At 36.9% G+C, this 17,521-nt stretch overlaps 1 protein-coding gene across 2 annotated transcripts in view; it reads left to right on the top strand.

Moving 5' to 3' along the window:
* TPS1 (trehalose-6-phosphate synthase) overlaps window positions 1-13,965 on the top strand; it is a 52,541-nt gene extending 38,576 nt beyond the window's left edge. For both annotated transcript variants that reach the window (XM_059585293.2, XM_059585292.2), the window contains exons 10-18: window positions 5,358-5,458; window positions 7,759-7,946; window positions 8,576-8,693; window positions 9,560-9,736; window positions 9,811-9,933; window positions 10,010-10,097; window positions 10,203-10,333; window positions 10,440-10,538; window positions 13,264-13,965. In XM_059585293.2, the coding sequence (XP_059441276.2) occupies window positions 5,358-5,458; window positions 7,759-7,946; window positions 8,576-8,693; window positions 9,560-9,736; window positions 9,811-9,933; window positions 10,010-10,097; window positions 10,203-10,333; window positions 10,440-10,538; window positions 13,264-13,662 (1,424 nt within the window). In that variant the 3' untranslated portion in view covers window positions 13,663-13,965. The remainder of the gene's footprint in view (window positions 1-5,357; window positions 5,459-7,758; window positions 7,947-8,575; window positions 8,694-9,559; window positions 9,737-9,810; window positions 9,934-10,009; window positions 10,098-10,202; window positions 10,334-10,439; window positions 10,539-13,263) is intronic.
* The last annotated feature ends 3,556 nt before the right edge of the window (window positions 13,966-17,521 follow it).

Below are 17,521 nucleotides of genomic sequence, written 5' to 3'. Positions count from 1 at the left end.
CTTAGTCTCAATCAAACACACTATATCTACTTTCCATTCTTTCAAGAGACCCCTAATGCACAACCTTTTTTTGAGGACATTCAACCCTCTCACATTCCATACTACGATGTTAAGCTTCATGATCCACCAAAACGACCCTCTCACATTCCTCAATCTCCTCAATTCCTTTGGGTGCAGGAACATAGGCAGAAATGCCTCCCAAATCAGAATCATGCTGCATCCTAGAAGCTTCAATAGCTTTGAACAAAACCTCCAAGTCCTCCTTTTTCCCCTCATCAAAAACACCAATTTTAGGACAAAATTTGAGGCAATTTTCAACTACCTAGCTGGATGAAATCGTGTCTGACCCTAAATCCTCCAAACCTACTGTTTCTGAAATTTTGTCCTCACCCATACCTGAATCAGACTCAAAGAGCTCCAACTCCGATATTCGATCCAATCTTTCCTAACCAACTTGAATCAGCGGAATCAAGCTCATTACCTCCCCCCTACGAGCCTGCTGAGCACAACCCCCCACGGCCAACCCAACCTTCAGGCGAGAGGAACTCCCCCTCAGAAGCTGACCTGCGGCCGAGCCCGTACCCTCCTCAACCTCGCTGGTCTCCATAGGCCTCTCCGGCGACCTCTGATGTTCCTCCGGCGACATTAGCGTCTCCGGCACCCTCTGAGAATGGAGCATGGGATGACCTTAGCAACCCCAAGTCAAGAAAAACGCTCCGCTAATTTTTTATTTGATTATGGAGTAGCTCTCTCTTCCTTAGTGTGATAAGACAAACTCTTTTCTTGCAGTAAATTTCAATAAGTCCTGGGTTCCTTTATCCCCCCATTCTAAAAGAATAGAGTAAGGGATGTGATGTCGTACAATTAACAGAGAACAAGAAGCGAGTAGAAGAGAGAAGAGAGAATGAGAAAGAGGAGAAAGAAGAAGAAAAAAGCGGGAACGAGAAGAAAAATTAGGAGGAAGAAGACAAGAAAAACCAATTGTTCATTTTTTTATTCATCAAAAGCTACCAACAATTCAAAATTAGATCTAAATAGAGTATAACATAAACTGTAATCCTAGTCACACTTGGGCTGACACCTCACTAAAAATAACATAAAGCCCAAAAGATAATAACATAACCCAAAGATTGAAAAATAAATATCATAACAATGAAATGCGAAATAATAAAAGTGCCAATAATAAAATCTCAAACTCTCAAAGTAATAGGCTGAGCTGTCCTCCGTTGTCGGGATCCAAACACACGTGTAACCAATGGCCAGTATCCAGTGTTCGCACCAACTCTCCTGGGTGGGAAGAACTCGACACTATCGAGTGTGTGCTTGGCAGCTCTGGTAGTACTCCATCAGTTTAGGATCAAGAGGCTGTAATGTGTCCTTGGTGATCCATGTGCAGTCTGAGTCGGGTCAGCCCCTCCAACAAACTAGGAAACACTGAACTTTTCCATCCTTGGTAAAAACAACATGCTCATCCAAAAAAGCATCAATATTGTCTTTATGTACTAGTGGAAGAGATGGTTGTATAGGATCAGGAATAAGATAGGTGTTGAGGACGGGAGAGGTTCCTCAAAAGGATCATTTGTGAGAATGGTGTGGTCTGTATAAGCAACTAGATCCTCTACATTAAATGTGGAACTAATACCATGGTCAGGTGGAACATCAATGACATACACATTGGTCTGACCCACTGTAACACTTTGAAAGGTCCGGCACTATTAGCTTGCAAGTTTTGAATGGATCCAAGTGGAAATCGTTTGGATCTAATCCAGACCGTGACATAATCTCCCATGTTAAATTCAGTGAGACACTTACTTTAATGAGCTTCAATTTTATATTGGGCATTAGTTGCTTGAATTTGTTTCCCGATCTCATTATGCAAGTCAGGAACATGTCGTGCAAATGCATCGGTGAACTCAGAAACTCTAGCATGCGGGACATCTGGAGAAGGTCTAAAGGTCTCCTAGGCTTATAACAATGAACCACTTCAAATGGACTCTTGCCTACAAACCTATTGATGGAGCTAGTGAAAGGTAGGTGGTGGAGAATTTCAGCTTCGTACCAATTCAAGGTTGCCTCTTTGCCAGTAAAGTACCTTGGTCTACCGTTGGGGGCCTCTTTTAAGGCCAAGCATATTTGGAATGAAGTTATTGAGAAGACAGAACGTCAATTGGTCGGTTGGAAAAGGTTGTATTTGTCGAATGGCGGCAGGGTCACGCTTATCAAGAGTACTCTTGCCAACTTGCCTACTTACTATTTGTCTCTTTTCCCTATTCCGGCTAGTGTTGCTAAGCGCATTGAGAAGATACAGCGCAATTTCTTATGGGGTGAGCTAGGCGAAGAATTCAAGTACCATTTGGTGAAGTGGTCGAAGGTTTGCACTCCGATTAAGGAGGGCGGATTGGGTATTAGGAACTTAATGGTGTTCAATTGTGCTCTGCTAGGGAAATGGTTGTAGCGTTATGGATCGGAGAGAGATACTTGGTGGAGGGTTGCGGTGGATGCGAAGTTTGGAAGTTTATGGGGAGGGTGGTGCTCTATGCAGACGGGAGAAACTTTTGGGGTGGGGTTATGGAAGAACATTAGGAAAGGGTGGGACATTTTCAAAGGCTTCATGTGAATTGAGGTGGGGGATGGGACTAGGGTTCGATTCTAGCATGATTTGTGGTGTGGTGATACGGCACTCAAGATAGCTTTCCTAGGTTTATTCAGTATTGCTTGTGAGAAAGACGCCTTAGTTGCGGCACATTTGGAGGTGTAGGGTGGCTCTAATCAGTAGAATGTTAGTTTTTTTAGAGAGACTCATGATTGGAAGGTGGAGGTATTTGCCTCTTTTTTTCAGGTGTTGCATTCTACCCAAGTGAGACGAGGGTGTGAAGATATGTTGTGGTGGATTTCCTCCAAAAGAGGCCGTTTCAAGGTCAAGCTTCTCTTTGCTTCCTTGGCACGTACTAAAGGGAGGTGAGTCCCTTGGAAGAGTGTGTGGCGAACACAAGCGCCTCCGAGGGCGATCTTCTTTGTTTGGTCGGCGGCTTTGGGCAAAATTTTAACCCTAGATAACCTCAGGAAGCGGCATGTGATTGTGACAAACTGATGTTGTATGTGCAAGAGGAGTGAGGAGACGGTGGATCATCTTCTCCTTCATTGCGGGGTAGCATATGCTTTGTGGAGTGCCTTTTTTGGTCGGTTTGGGTTGTCTTGGGTGATGCCGAGACGGGTTTTTGATTTACTCGCCTGTTGGTGGTCTTCAGGGAGGAGGGGGGGGAGTGCCGCGGTTTGGAAGATGGTACCTACTTGCTTTTTTTGTGTTTATGAAGGGGAGAAATAATAGGTATTTTGAAGACTTGGAGGGGTCATTGGAAGACATATTATCCTCATGCTTTCATACTTTGTACCTTTGGACTGTTGCACATATTTTTCCGGTGTCGATTAGTTACGATGATTTTCTTGCTCACTTTTCCCTTTCTAGCTAGGTGATCCTTTTGTATACTCCTGGTGTACTTGGGGGTGCCTATGACGTAAGCCCTAACCCTAATCACACTTGGGCTTACAACCACTAAAAATAACATAAAGCCCAAAAGACAATAACATAACCCAAAGTCTGGAAAATGAATAACATAACAATAAAATGTGAAATGACAAAAGTGCCTATAATAAAATCTCCAACTCTCAATCACCCAACCACAAAGTCATAGGTTGTGTTGTCCTCCAATGTCGGAATCGAAACACGTGTTAATTAGTGACGTGTATCTGGTGTTCGCCAGGATGTCCTTGCTTTTATGCCCACTCATCTAACAATTCTTGATATAATACATGAATTGAGTATGGAATGCCCTTCTATTCAAGATATGTTTTTCTCCTTGCTCGTTTCTCTTCGTTGGTAAAGGGGTGTACTACCCTCATTTCTATATAATTTGTATAAAACGGTGTATGTAAGAACCTACAACCAACCACATTCTTCAATTCTCACATTGCTTTCTACCACATATTAAAATACTCATAATATATTTCTAGAATCTTGCAATAAAATTTCAAGTATATTCGAAATCTAATAGTAAGAGCAAAAGAATTTGTGAGTTTTTCCTGTACTACTATGGATTATGAAACTTATATCCCGCATTTGGTGGGTGGGGAAGGAAGGTGTGTATATTTCAAATCCCATACTAGTTGTGTACTAGGCGATACTGGGTTATATAAGTGACTTTAGGGAGTTCCAATTGTAACTTTGACTTGTCCTTTTGTGGTATAGCACTAGGGTTCTAACAAATGGTTTCCAATCCAACCTAGTAACGCCATATGTGCTAGGACACTACGACATAATTCAAGTCCTAACGAGGATCTTGGAGATTTGAGCAGGTGAGATTGTAATATTACGGATTGTGAAAGTTAAATCTCACATTGGGTGCATCGATTAGGAAGGCGTATGTGTACCAAGTCCACAATTTGAGGAGCTCTAATTGTAACTTCGGTTTGTCCTTTTGGCCTTTGGGGTATAGCATAGATGTGACACTTTTTCCTTAGAACTTTTAGTATCTAAAAGCTTTGTCAATGTAAAATAATTGATATAAAAAATCAACAAACCTACCTATGGATTTTTGTGCATAAACTGATTGCTAGACGTGAGTACTGAAATTTGGAAAACAACACTCATTTGACCAGGCAAAAAATTATCTTCACACAGCCTAGGGGGCAGGGTAATTATCTTGTATTATCAAGAAAATGATGTTGGGCTCATTTGCTAATGCTTTTAGGAGGTGCTTTTTATTTTTATTTTTATTTTTATTGTGATGTAACATAAAGGTGAAAGTACTTTTGATTGTTTTGTGAGTGTTTTATGTGTTGAGTTGTTAGCTAATGCTTTTTATTTTTTGCTAAAAAGCAAAAGACAGTCCTAAAACACATTAGTAAACGAGCCCGCTCTTGTTGAGTAGTGGCTTTTGTGTCTATTGCTTTAATCTTGAAGGATGACTTGAGTTTTCGTGGCATCATCTCGATTACTTTAGTAGTATGCCCAATGTGTCTAGAACACTGCATGGTCTTGAGTTATCGTTCAAAGCTTCACACTTACCTTAGGTAGGCTTCTATGCTCTACAAAAAAGGTGGGCTTGAAAGATGCCCACTGTGTTACTTTATCTTGTTGCCCAAAGTTCCCGGTACCGAGCAGGGTTTAAGTCGAATGAATTCTTAACATATTTATGTATGCTTCTGGAAGTTTGAATCTATTCAAACCTAGCTGTGTGTTGAGTATCATCACAACTTCTGAATTCTTGCTGTTAAATTACAGTTTATAACTGATTGCATGAGTAATGCATGTAGTTTTCAACTAATGATTTATCTTTCCCTCTTTTTTCTTTGTTCAGATGTAGCCCTTGTCACATCTTTGAGGGATGGTATGAATCTTGTCAGTTATGAGTTTGTGGCATGCCAAGATGCAAAGAAAGGGGTTCTCATTCTTAGTGAAGTAATTACAAAACTTGCCAAGTTTGGTTATGCCCAATCATCTTTTTTTTTTTCCCATTAAAGATAAACTATAGTCTTTTGAATGTTGACATTTGAAAAAGTAGAGCGTTGAAAGGTATTTAAATTCCAATACCCTTGAGATGGTGAAGTTTTATTGATCGGTTTTCCTAAAAGCCACCCTAAATTATTTCGCAAATTTTGTGAAAGTGATCAAATTCTAATGATACTACCCCCCACCCAAAAAAAAAAAAAAAAATCTCTCTTTTTGTTGTGTTTAATCGATGTGAATTCTATCAGTTTGTCACTTTTGTGTCTATTTGATGGACGATATCTTTTCTTTTTCTTTTTTGTTGTAAAGGTTATTATATTACATAGCTGGGATCATACACTTCGAGTATGATGTTTTACACAGCAGCAGCTTTCACATACATAATCAACTTCAAGTTATTCAGAAATTTATGAAGATATAAATAAAAAACCTCTAAAGTTTGTGTTTTGTTTTTTTTTTTTTTTTTTTTTAATATTGGCTAGGAAATTCAAGTTGGGCAATTGTACACAATTCTTTTGTTAAGCAATTGGTAAGACTTTTCAAAAAACAATCCTTCGCTTATCTGAAGATAACAAAATCCACTCTTTTGCAAGAAGACTTTAGTAACTGCTTTTGACTCCACTTATTGATGTCCATATCTTATCTCAAAATCCTTGAGTTCAAGTATGGATCCTCCAGAGAAGAACCACTGGAGATTTAAGTAATTATGATATATTAAAAATAAATCTTCTTTGTTTAAGATGGTAGAAATTTTGTATTGCTGCAATAAAAACAGGATATCGCAGTTTTGCAGACATTTGTTCTTTTTGTTTAGTCACTAGTGGTTGTAGAGTCTAACTCATTGAATATTGAACAATGTACCTAGATCATTCTCTAGGAAACCTTCAGTTTTACTCTTGACATATGAAAAATGTTTGTAACTAAGATTCTCCCTTTCTTAAAAACTAGTTCTTGAATTTTGGTACAATTTCAGTTATATTTTAAGATAGGGAAAAAGGCAAAATCAGCCCATGTGGTTGCACCGATTTGCAATAAGCTCCCTAGGATTTAAAAAAGTGGCTTAAACTTCCTGTGGTAAGCATAAATGACAAATAATTCAGTCCGAATTTCCGTTTGAAATTTTGATGAAAAACTGTCAGAATGTCACATCAGCACTAATAACAAGATGACAAGTGTCATGTATTATAAAAGAAGGAATAAATAGTCGAAACACCCCAAGGCTTTGGAGGTGGTTTTGCAAAGAGTTTTGTCAAAATTTCAAACGAAAGTTTGAACCGGGGGGTTATTTGCCATATGCTTATCACAGGGAATTTCTAAGTCTCCTTTTAAGTCCTAGGGTGCTTATTGCAAATTGGTGCAACCATAGAGATTGATTTTGCATTTTTCTGTTTCGGATACCCCAATGAAGTACTAGATCTTGGAAGTTGCTGTTTTGAATTTTTCTTATGTTTTTTATTGCATAATTGATCGCATGTTATTGAACAATCTGTTGGGGGCTCAAAGGCTGTAGTTCGTGGTACTTATTTTCTTTTTTAGCCAATATAGTACCATACTTAATTGTCAATCCTAAGTAAATTATCACTCTATTCAACATATTATTTGTTTATGCACTAATTTAGGTAAATATTGCACCTATTCATGTTTTTTTTTTTGATAAGTGATATTGCACCTATTCATGTTGAAGGTCTGGTTTATTGTTTTTAGGGAAAACTACATTTTGTCATCTGAAATCGCCACCCCTTTTGTACATCCATCACCAAATTACAAATTTCGGCACCCAGCCTCCAAAATTGAAGTGTCACTTTGCCCCCTTTGCCCTTTGTTAATTTCACATTAAATTGGATGAGAAGAGACGTGCGCAGTATGTGCACCTGATCCTTGTAAAATGACAATTGCCTCTATCCCATTAACCCAAAAAAGGGAAAGAGAACAGTAGGTAAAAAATAGTTAAGTAGTAAAAGTGGCGGTTGTCATTTTATATGGATGAGGTGCACGTGCTGCACATGTGAGGCCTTTTCCATCTAACTTAACACAAAAAATTAACAAGGGGGCAAAGTGACTCAAACATCAATTTCGGGGGCTAAGTTCATAAATTTGTAGTTTGGCTGGGGGTTTGGAAAAAGGGTGATAGTTTAGAGTGGTAAAGTATAATGTTTCCATGTATTTATAACCACTGCCATTTTCCAGGCTTATTGATATTTTTTTAGGCTGTGCTATCCTCCAACTATCAATACTTTTGATGCGTTATGCAGTTTGCTGGTGCTGCGCAGTCTTTGGGTGCTGGTGCAATCCTAGTGAACCCCTGGAACATTACTGAAGTTGCTACATCTATCGCCCAAGCTTTGAATATGCCACCTGATGAAAGAGAGAAGCGACATAAACATAACTTTGCGCACGTAACAAGCCACACGGCTCAAGAATGGGCTGAAACTTTTGTGAGGTATACATGCATTCGTGTTGTAACAGTCTAGTGTGATTTGACACTGACATTTTCTATATATATATATTGCTTTGCAGTGATAAATTCTACCACGCTTGAATGAAATACTTATTCTTGTTATTAAGATGCAACTCTGAAAAGGATTCAATTATTGCCTTTGAAAAATGTAACCAAGTTTCTGATGCTAATATCTAGAGCATATAGGTTTTATGTGGAGAAGAAAGTACCTTCAAGCAAACAAGTCAAGTAAAATGGTAGTTGTATTTATGGAGATTAGTTTGGACCAGTAAAACATACTAGTGTCTGATTCGGTATTCCATTCAAACCCAAATTTTGGTGATTGTGTTAAACATTGTTGGACTTGCTGCTTTAAGCATGCATACAGTGTGTGTATTCTGATGTTAAATGCATCCTAGCTAGCAATTAAAAAAATGTATGCTTTCATTAGATGGGTAATGATCAGTTACATCTGCTTGTGTTTTCCTCTTAAGTTGTGTTTTGGTACAAGTAGCATGAAACCTTATTCGGAGATGGAGTTAAAGATAGGAAAAAAATATGTTTGATAGAATAATTATGGCCCATGCTTTTATTTTTTATTGAAATTTGTGTTTGGTGTCATTCCTGTGCAGTGAACTGAATGATACTGTTGTGGAGGCAAAAATAAGGACAAGACAAGTTCCACCCCTGCTTCCAATCAATAAAGCAATCAATTGTTACTTGCAATCTAATAATCGATTGCTTATATTGGTATGTACTGTCTGATTTTGAGACTGACTTTCCGAGTTATTGAAATTTTAATTAAAAAATGACACCAGAATATATTTTATGGCATCCTTAATTAATTACTAGATACCAGCATGGTATTTAGGTGAATCGATGTTAATAATGGGAAGTACATCCATTCTGTTGTCACTCAATGTTTCTCCGTATGATTATTTAACCTTATCAAAAGAATGATTATTTAACCTTATCAAAAGAATGATTATTTAACCTAATTAAACCACAATGTATACTTTTCTTTTTCTTTCCCCTTTTTGAATCGGAACCCCATTTAAAGGAACACCATCTCTGAATCTGTCTAGCATTGAAGTCAAGCTGACACTGGTTGCCCTCTTTATGTTTAGCTCATGTGGATTAATGGCTTGAAGTGGTTATTGATGTTTGTGGTCATGGTTTTTGTCTCAAATCAGCTATTGTGAGACAATTAGAGAAAAATATGGAAATGAAGAAGAGGAAAAACAAATAAAACAGTTACCACGTTCTGTCAATTAGTTGTCTCTGTTCTTTTTCCTGGATCTTTTGGAAGGACCAATTCAAGTTTCTTTCCTTAATTGTTATTTGAGGATCTATAGGTTCATATTTTTTATGATGGTTGCCAAATTTTCACTTTATAGTCAGTGTATTTCCTTATGAATGATTTGTTTTTCCATTCTGAATTGCCTTTTTCTGTATCTTGGGAATAACGAGGGAAAGTAGATCAGTTAAATTGCGAGAGGAAGAACGTTTCCATTTCTTTTTGGTCGAGTTAGTCTGATTTGACTTTTGTTTCTTTGTTATATATAGACACACATATATAATTATCATATCCTTATCTTGCTAATGGTTCAAATCAGGGATTCAATGCAACATTGACTGAACCAGTGGACACTCCTGGGAGTAGAGGTGATCAAATTAAAGAAATGGAACTTAAAGTACACCCAGGGCTAAAAGAACCATTGAAGGCACTTTGCAGTGATCCAAAGACAACAATTGTTGTACTCAGTGGGAGTGACAGAACTGTCTTAGATGATGTACTTCATGTAGCTTAATTTTACCCTCTATTGCAGCCATACCCAATCCACTTATTAACATAGTGCTTTTACAGAACTTTGGGGAGTATGACATGTGGTTGGCAGCAGAGAATGGGATGTTTTTGCGCCTCACGAAGGGGGACTGGATGACAACAATGCCAGAGCATTTGAATATGGAATGGGTTGAGAGCGTGAAGGTACATGCTGAATTGTGTTTCTGTTTAATTGTGCTCTCAAAGGTCTAAACTTATGATACTGACGTTGTGTTTTCAGCATGTTTTTGAGTACTTCACAGAAAGAACACCCCGGTCACATTTTGAGCTTCGTGAAACTTCACTTGTATGGAATTATAAATATGCAGGTACTTTTTTCCTTCAATGCCTATTCTTCTAACCTAGGCTTTTGAAGATTTACCATATTTCTGCTCCCCCATTATCTTTTTGTTGTCATCTTTTAATATTTGTAGATGTTGAGTTTGGAAGACTTCAAGCTAGGGATATGTTGCAACATCTCTGGACAGGCCCAATTTCTAATGCATCTGTTGATGTCGTTCAAGGTGGCCGATCTGTTGAGGTGCGAGCAATTGGTGTGACAAAGGTGACTCCTTGTCTCTTATAATTAAAGTTTCCAATATTACCTGATTATTTGTAGTGTTTGGACATTGGGATGTTTGTTACTACCTAATGGTACTTCATTCATTCAGGGTGCAGCTGTTGATCGCATACTGGGAGAGATAGTTCACAGTAAATCCATGACAACACCAATAGATTATGTCCTGTGTATTGGACATTTTCTGGCAAAGGTATCATTCCAGTTTATTTAATTGTTCTGAAAGTTAATGTTTGATATGAAGAATTGCATGTAAGATTCTGGTATTAGTTCCTGACTAAGACCATAATTTGATCTGCTAGATTCTCAATCTTTACAATCTCAGTTTGTAGTCAAAGAGAAGAATTGTGAAACAGAACAGTTATTCTTTTGAAGTACTGATTTTGCACTTATGATTCAAGAACCATATGCTGGTTCAATTTGTGTTTCATGGAGAGGCTAAAAAACTTCTGAAAGCTGAAAAACTGCGCATTGCAAGAAAATATAGAAAAGGTGTAGGGAGTGGTTACATCAGATATTTGCTGCAGTAGGGATCTTTGCAAATGCCCTTCACACTTTAACCAGCCTATCAAGTATCTGAAATTCACCCCTAGGACTGAAACTTAGAAACTTATACTACTAATATGGTTACTTTTGACTCATTTACATAGCTTGTAAAATCTTGGTGTAACCACATTCCAATCTGAAGCCAATATCTTAAACGTTTTGTCTTATTTATTTATTTATTTCTTGTCAAAGTTATATAACTCTTTATTCTCTGATCAAAACTCTCTCTTCCTAGTACCCTGATTTTCTTTTTTTGTTCTCTTCTTCTTTCTCATCTACTTAGTCGCTCTCTTGTATACTTCCTGTGTATTTGGGTTGCGCCCCTCTGCGCTCTTTAATGCATTATTACTTATCAAAAAAAAAAAAACTCTCTCTTCCTAGTAGAGTAGCCACTTTTGAATGTGCATTATAAATTGTTTTTTTGTAGTAGATGCCTAGTTTGCATGTTTGTATATCATCTTTAGTTAATATCTTTTTGCTTGAGAGTAGAGCCTTATGTTGATGTGAAAACTTTAGTGAAAAAATTAAAATCCTTACTTTTAAGTATGTGGAACATAGATATTTATGCATGGTAGTTGTTTAGTATTGTGATAAACCCTACCTAAGGGTTATTCATCCTTGTTAAGTGAGACTTTGGTACTGGCTATGGGTATTGTTTCTAGGTGTTAGATTAGTGTATTTCATAGATTTAACTCAGGATAAAGCATGACCTTTAAGCGTTCAGTTATCCATAAGAAATCTCATAAAGAAGATCATGGTAACTAATAGTGAAGTAGGGGTCATGTTTCTCTCTTCTGGCTGATCATCTGTTTGATGTGTGAATGGTTGCATGCATTTTGAACACAAATCCGTATTTATACCATGTCAAGTGTGTCTAATGAGCACTTCACACATTTTAAAGTTTGTGTGGAAGTGCCTATTACAACAATCAGCTTCAATGGACTGGTCTGAGCAAGGATGCACTAAACTTAAATGTCAGGCAGTCATATCTCATCTTTATCGATCTTTTTTTATGAAGCCTGGTAAAACCTCATAGTTTTATAGCCTGGATTTAGTTGGATTTTGCAACCCTTTCCAATTTACCTACGTATTCTATGTCCCTGTTTCCTCTCCCTTCTAGTGTTGCTAAACATATTGAAAAGCTCCAAGGTGATTTCTTATGGGATTGGTTAGGCGAAGAGTTGAAATATCACTTGGTGAGTTGGTCGAAGGTGTGTACCTTGATCTCTAAGGGAGGGCTGGGTATTAGGAATCTTTTGAGGTTCAATCATGCTCTCTTGAGTAAATGGTTGTGGAGGTTTGGGCTGGAGAGAGAGGCTTTGTGGAGAGTGGTGGTGTACTCTAAATATGGAAGCACTTGGGGAGGGTGGTGTTCTAGGGCTCATGTTGGGGCTTATGGGGTGAATTTATGGAAGAATATTAGGAGGGGTTGGGAGAAGTTCTGTAGTTATATCAAATTTGATGTGGGTGACAGTTCCAAGGTTGGGTTTTGACATGATCTTTGGTATGGGGATATGGCCCGCAAGGATGCATTTCCTGTTTTATTTAGTATTGCTCGTGCCAAGGATGCTCCCGTTGAGGCTCACATGGATTATTTTGGAGGTGCCATTCAATGGAATGTGAACAGTCTGTGGACCGCCTCCTTCATTGTGAGGTTGCTTGTGCTTTATGGAATGTTTTCTTTAATCAGTTCGGGTTGTCTTGAGTTATGCCTAGACTGGTAGTCGATGTGTTTGCTTGTTGGTGGACTGCCAACACTACGCGGAGTGCAGATGTATGGAAGAAGTTGCCATTGTGTCTTTTGTGGTTTCTTTGGAGGGAAATGAAGGAATAGTAGATGTTTTTGAGGACCACGAAAGGACGTTGGAGGAGTTTAAATCTTTTTCAACACTTTATATCTCTTGACAGCTGTACATGGGCCCCTTATCCTTCTAATGATAATAATAAATAAAAAAAAGTTGGATTTTGCAACACTCAAAATTGTGCAACATCAATTTTTTTCTCCAGTGTTCAATTCAAATGAGACCTACAAATGATGAATGGTTCCTATATAATATTGCAAGCAGACAATGAGTTTAAAGCTCTTATAGGAAATGGGCTGATTTAACCCTTCACTACTTCTGAAGGTGGAAAATTCCCCACTTTGGATGTCCTGAAGGTCTTTTTCTGTGTTTGTGGATGTTTTGCCTGGCCTCATTCTTAGTTATTTAATCAATAAGCACAGGAAAGAACATCTAGGGTTCAATATTGTATTCTTGCACTTCTATTTTTGTTGGTAAACGAATGCTTGCTCCCCATTGGAAAATGTAGAACATGAATTTACGTACGTATAAATTCTCATAATAAAAATTACTGAGCATCTTTTGTTTCAGGATGAAGATGTGTACACCTTTTTCGAGCCAGAGCTTCCTTCCGATGGCGCTAGTATTGCAAGAACCAAGGTAACTGATGGACTCAAGCTACCTGTTGAGAGAAGATCTTCTTTGAAGCTTCCACCAAGCCGAAGCGGGTCAAAATCATCTCAGGCTAGGACAGCACGACCTTCGCCAAATCCTGACAAGAAACCTACCAATCATACGTGTGGGAGTAGTCGGCGGCCGTCACCTGAAAAGACTTCATGGAATGTGCTTGATCTGAAGGGCGAGAATTATTTTTCTTGTTCTGTTGGACGAACCCGTACAAATGCTCGGTATATACTTCAATCATCGGACGATGTTGTCTCCTTTCTGAAAGAACTGGCAGTTGCAACTTCAGGTTCATCATCAAGTTGAGCAGCTTTCGCATCTTTCAAAAGTTCAATACCCAAAGCTTTGGATTTTAAAATGGCTCATTAAGGTGATAAGAATAGTTTCTATTTCATTGTGATATTCTTTCCTCCAGTACATCTGAATCCTCTTTCCCAAAATTAGATTGGCTGTTTCTAGAATTCTTCTTGTCACTACCTTCGTGGAACTGGTAGATTTAACAGACTGAAAGCATCGAAACCACACTAATGGTAACCAAGAAAAGATAACAGAAGAAATTATGAAATTTTCTCTCTTTCAGAAAGAAAATAGAAGTGTTTATTTTATAAACTCGTTGCTTGCCCTGAAGGTTGCTGAGGGATTTTTGGGATTTGATATTCTAGTTTACCTTCCTCTCCCCAATACCATTTGCTCGTTCCTAGAGAAGATGCTAAAATAACTTCTAGTGCAGATAAGAAACAAAGTTTCATGCCAAGTCCAGGTAGATGTAGAGAGGCTTCAGGCTTATTAGAAGAGTCCATGATGCTAATCAGGCACTTGGAGCAAAATTGGGATGGAAAGTTCAACAAAACTCAAATGGAGAGAAATATATTTGTTTTTTTTAAAAAAAAAAAATCCAAATAGTGGGTATTATTACCACTACCATGGGGAAAAAGTTGCAAGACAGGCCAAACTTGTTTTTGAAAGTTGCATGGAATCTACTTCCGGTGAAAGCAAGTCTTAAAAAATTCCTGCTGCTATGAAGATCGAAATCGAAATCGAAATTTTCCCCTCCGCCATACAGAAGCCGAAGCTCTCGATCATTTATTCCTCAAGTGTCATTTCTCTCTCGAGTGTAGGGTTATTTGACAGGAACTTCATGTCCTCTAGATACTCGTCCATTTGTAGACAAGCCTATAAATGGATTCAATTAGGATTGGCGGGACTGGTTACTGACGGGGACTACAAGAGAAATTCTCATGGACTATTAGTTCAATTGTTCAAGGGAATTGAGAGCTATTGAAGGGTCTAGTTATGAGGTCACCCACCGAAGTTGCCAAAAGCACCGGCAACCCATAGCCGAAGGGCCTAAAAGGCCAACGACCCACAACTAAGGGGGGAAGGTTCAATGGCTTGCGGTCCAGACAACCAACAAGAATCTGGGTGTGCTTTCACCTAGATATAATGCTCAACAGCTAATTCTCCACTCCGCCAGCTCAGCCAACGGCCTATTCATGTTATGCATTCCCCTAACAAACTTGGTGAATCAAATCTCTACGACAGTAAGATATTTGGCTGATTCACAGCAAGAATCACTAGAAGCGCATTCACTTCTAAAGCAAAACCATCATACCTCATAGAAGAAGTCAGCTAAGAGGCCATGAGAGTTTTTGTAGCTTCGCCTAAGAGAACATTAGTAGAGTGAAGCTTTTGTGTAGCTAGAAGAATAATACTCCCTGAAGAATCACTGATAATCGCACCTGCTAATGCAAAATTGTCTCTAATTGCAACATCAAAATTTCCTTTTATGCGTCCAATCCGAGGAGGGAGCCATAGGAAGGGACGAGCAGCTTCACGCCAAGCTGAGAGATGAGAATCCAGGTTGATCTTAAACTGTAAAATAAAAATTAAGAAAAGCTTTATAAGTATAAGCCATGGACCATGGTAGCCAAACTATTAAAAAAAATAAAAATAAAAAGAACTTAGAGGTCTACATTTTTTGTTTATTTTAGTGATTGATCCATCATTGTAGATTTCATCGGAGCATAAAATTCTCACATCTTCTAAAAAAATGTTAATTTAATTAATTAATTTTTTAAAAAAAGATTATATAACTCATTTTGAATGAAAACTTTACCCGTTACTAAAAGCTTATGCCACTCATTCGCAATTAATATTTTATTGACAATGGATCAAATATAACTCCATCTTCATTGGTGAGTCAATTTGATAGGTAGAGAGAATAAGTTTAACTAGTTTGAAAATAAATCAAGCCCTTAATTTAGTTGGGCTCTATTGTATCCTCAAAAACAAAAGAGAAATGTTGCATGCATTCTTAAGCGCATACTTTTTAACGTGACAGTAAAAATTATTATTAATTTTTTTATCTAATAATGATTTTTATCGCCACGTAAGAGAGTAAGCACTTGAAAGTGCATATAACATTTTTCAAAACAAAAATACATAAAAGACATCACAAAAGCAATTTACAACCTTTTATTATAAATAACAAGTTTTCTTCTAAATTAGATTTGAGAAAATTTATTGAATTCAGTCTACTAAGGGCCCGTTTGGGAGTGCGATTTTAAAAATTGCGTTTTTGAAATCGCTACCTTTTAAAATTGCATAGGTGTTTGGTAAAACATGTTAAGAAATACTTTTTTTATCAATTGAGTGTTTTGATAACATTAGCAAATAATTGCGGTTTCATGGTCAAATAGGTAAATATTGTGCCAAATATTGTTTTAAGGGAAATTGTGATTTTGGTTTAAATTCGTACTTTTTCAAATAAGCACCCCTAGTCAACTTATAGAAATCGCATATTTTTCCACGATTTTAAAATTTGCGTTTTTAAAATCGCAATCCCAAACACTCTAAAATTGCGATTTGGTTTAAAAACGCAGATTATTTTTTTTAAAAACGTACTCCCAAACGGACTCTAAATTGATATACGTTCTTAAAACACGCAATTTTCACATGCATTTTAAAATGAATAATTCTAAATACTCAACTCTTATCCTACTTGCATACAATTTACCATAGATTTTTTTTTTCCTTTTTAATAAATATTAATTCAATAGTTTATGGACACTGTTTGAAATAAAATTTTGTTCGCCATGTGCCTAGAGTCTCTTTCTTAATGCTATATTCATTAACAAAAAAAAAAAAAAAAAAAAAAAAGCCAGTTCATCAAAAATAGGTAGTAATCATCTGACCAAAGAACTATATATGCACCATCACAATATTAGGTTGTCCTCACATTTCTTCTAGATTGTCCACCTCCTAAAACAAGGCAGGTAAGAATTATAAAATCAGAAAAAATATTATGTACCATATTTATATCTTATAACTATCTTATAATATTGGCGTGGTAATCACAATCAACCATAATTTTCTTTTTTTAAAAGACTAATCCAATAATTAGTTTAATAATTGTAAAATAAAAATACAGTTTATAACCTTACTCTAAAATCAATTACTGAAAACTTCCATGAAAAATATCGGTGAAGTAGTCAAAACCTAGGCAACCTTGGAATAATAGCCATCTAATGTCCAAGAGCTGCTCAATAAGTTGATGTGATATCCAACATTTTTAATTTTTAGAACTCAAAACCTTTTGTTTAATTGTTTTTTCATTCATTTCATATAATATCTTGAAATCTATGATAAGAAAATTTGAAGATAATGATTCATGGATAAATTAGTGATAAATAAGGGAAACAAGCCATAAAGAGAGGATTCCACTAAGATTTTGCCTTAAATTCTACCATTTCATAGAAGGAGAAAAAAAGGGTTGGTGAATATCTCTCATAATGTATTACCATTCCACAAATGCTATACTTTCTAATTTTTTTGTTTTTTTAGAAGTTGGTTTCTAAATAATGTGTTACCATCACATGATTTATATGAATTGGTGACATATTTTCTAAAATAATAAAACTCATTTGATAATGACACATCATTTCAGAACTGACTTTTGAATTTTTATTTTTTTGAAAAAAGCATCACTTATCTTAAGATTTTGTCTTGATTCTATCTACTAAAGGAAGGAGTTCAAAAGAAAATTTCTTTGCTCTTATCTATTCAAGGATGGAGCCCAAAAGGAAACTTCTTGCAAAATTTTAAAGGTGGCTATATTCTCAGGATCCTTGAATAGAATGACATTTTATTGGATTTCTCATTAAAT

Source organism: Corylus avellana, chromosome 3 (assembly GCF_965113065.1).
Source record: "Corylus avellana chromosome 3, dhCorAvel1.hap1.2, whole genome shotgun sequence".
NCBI lineage: Eukaryota > Viridiplantae > Streptophyta > Magnoliopsida > Fagales > Betulaceae > Corylus > Corylus avellana.
This window is presented reverse-complemented; position numbering and strand designations above follow the sequence as displayed.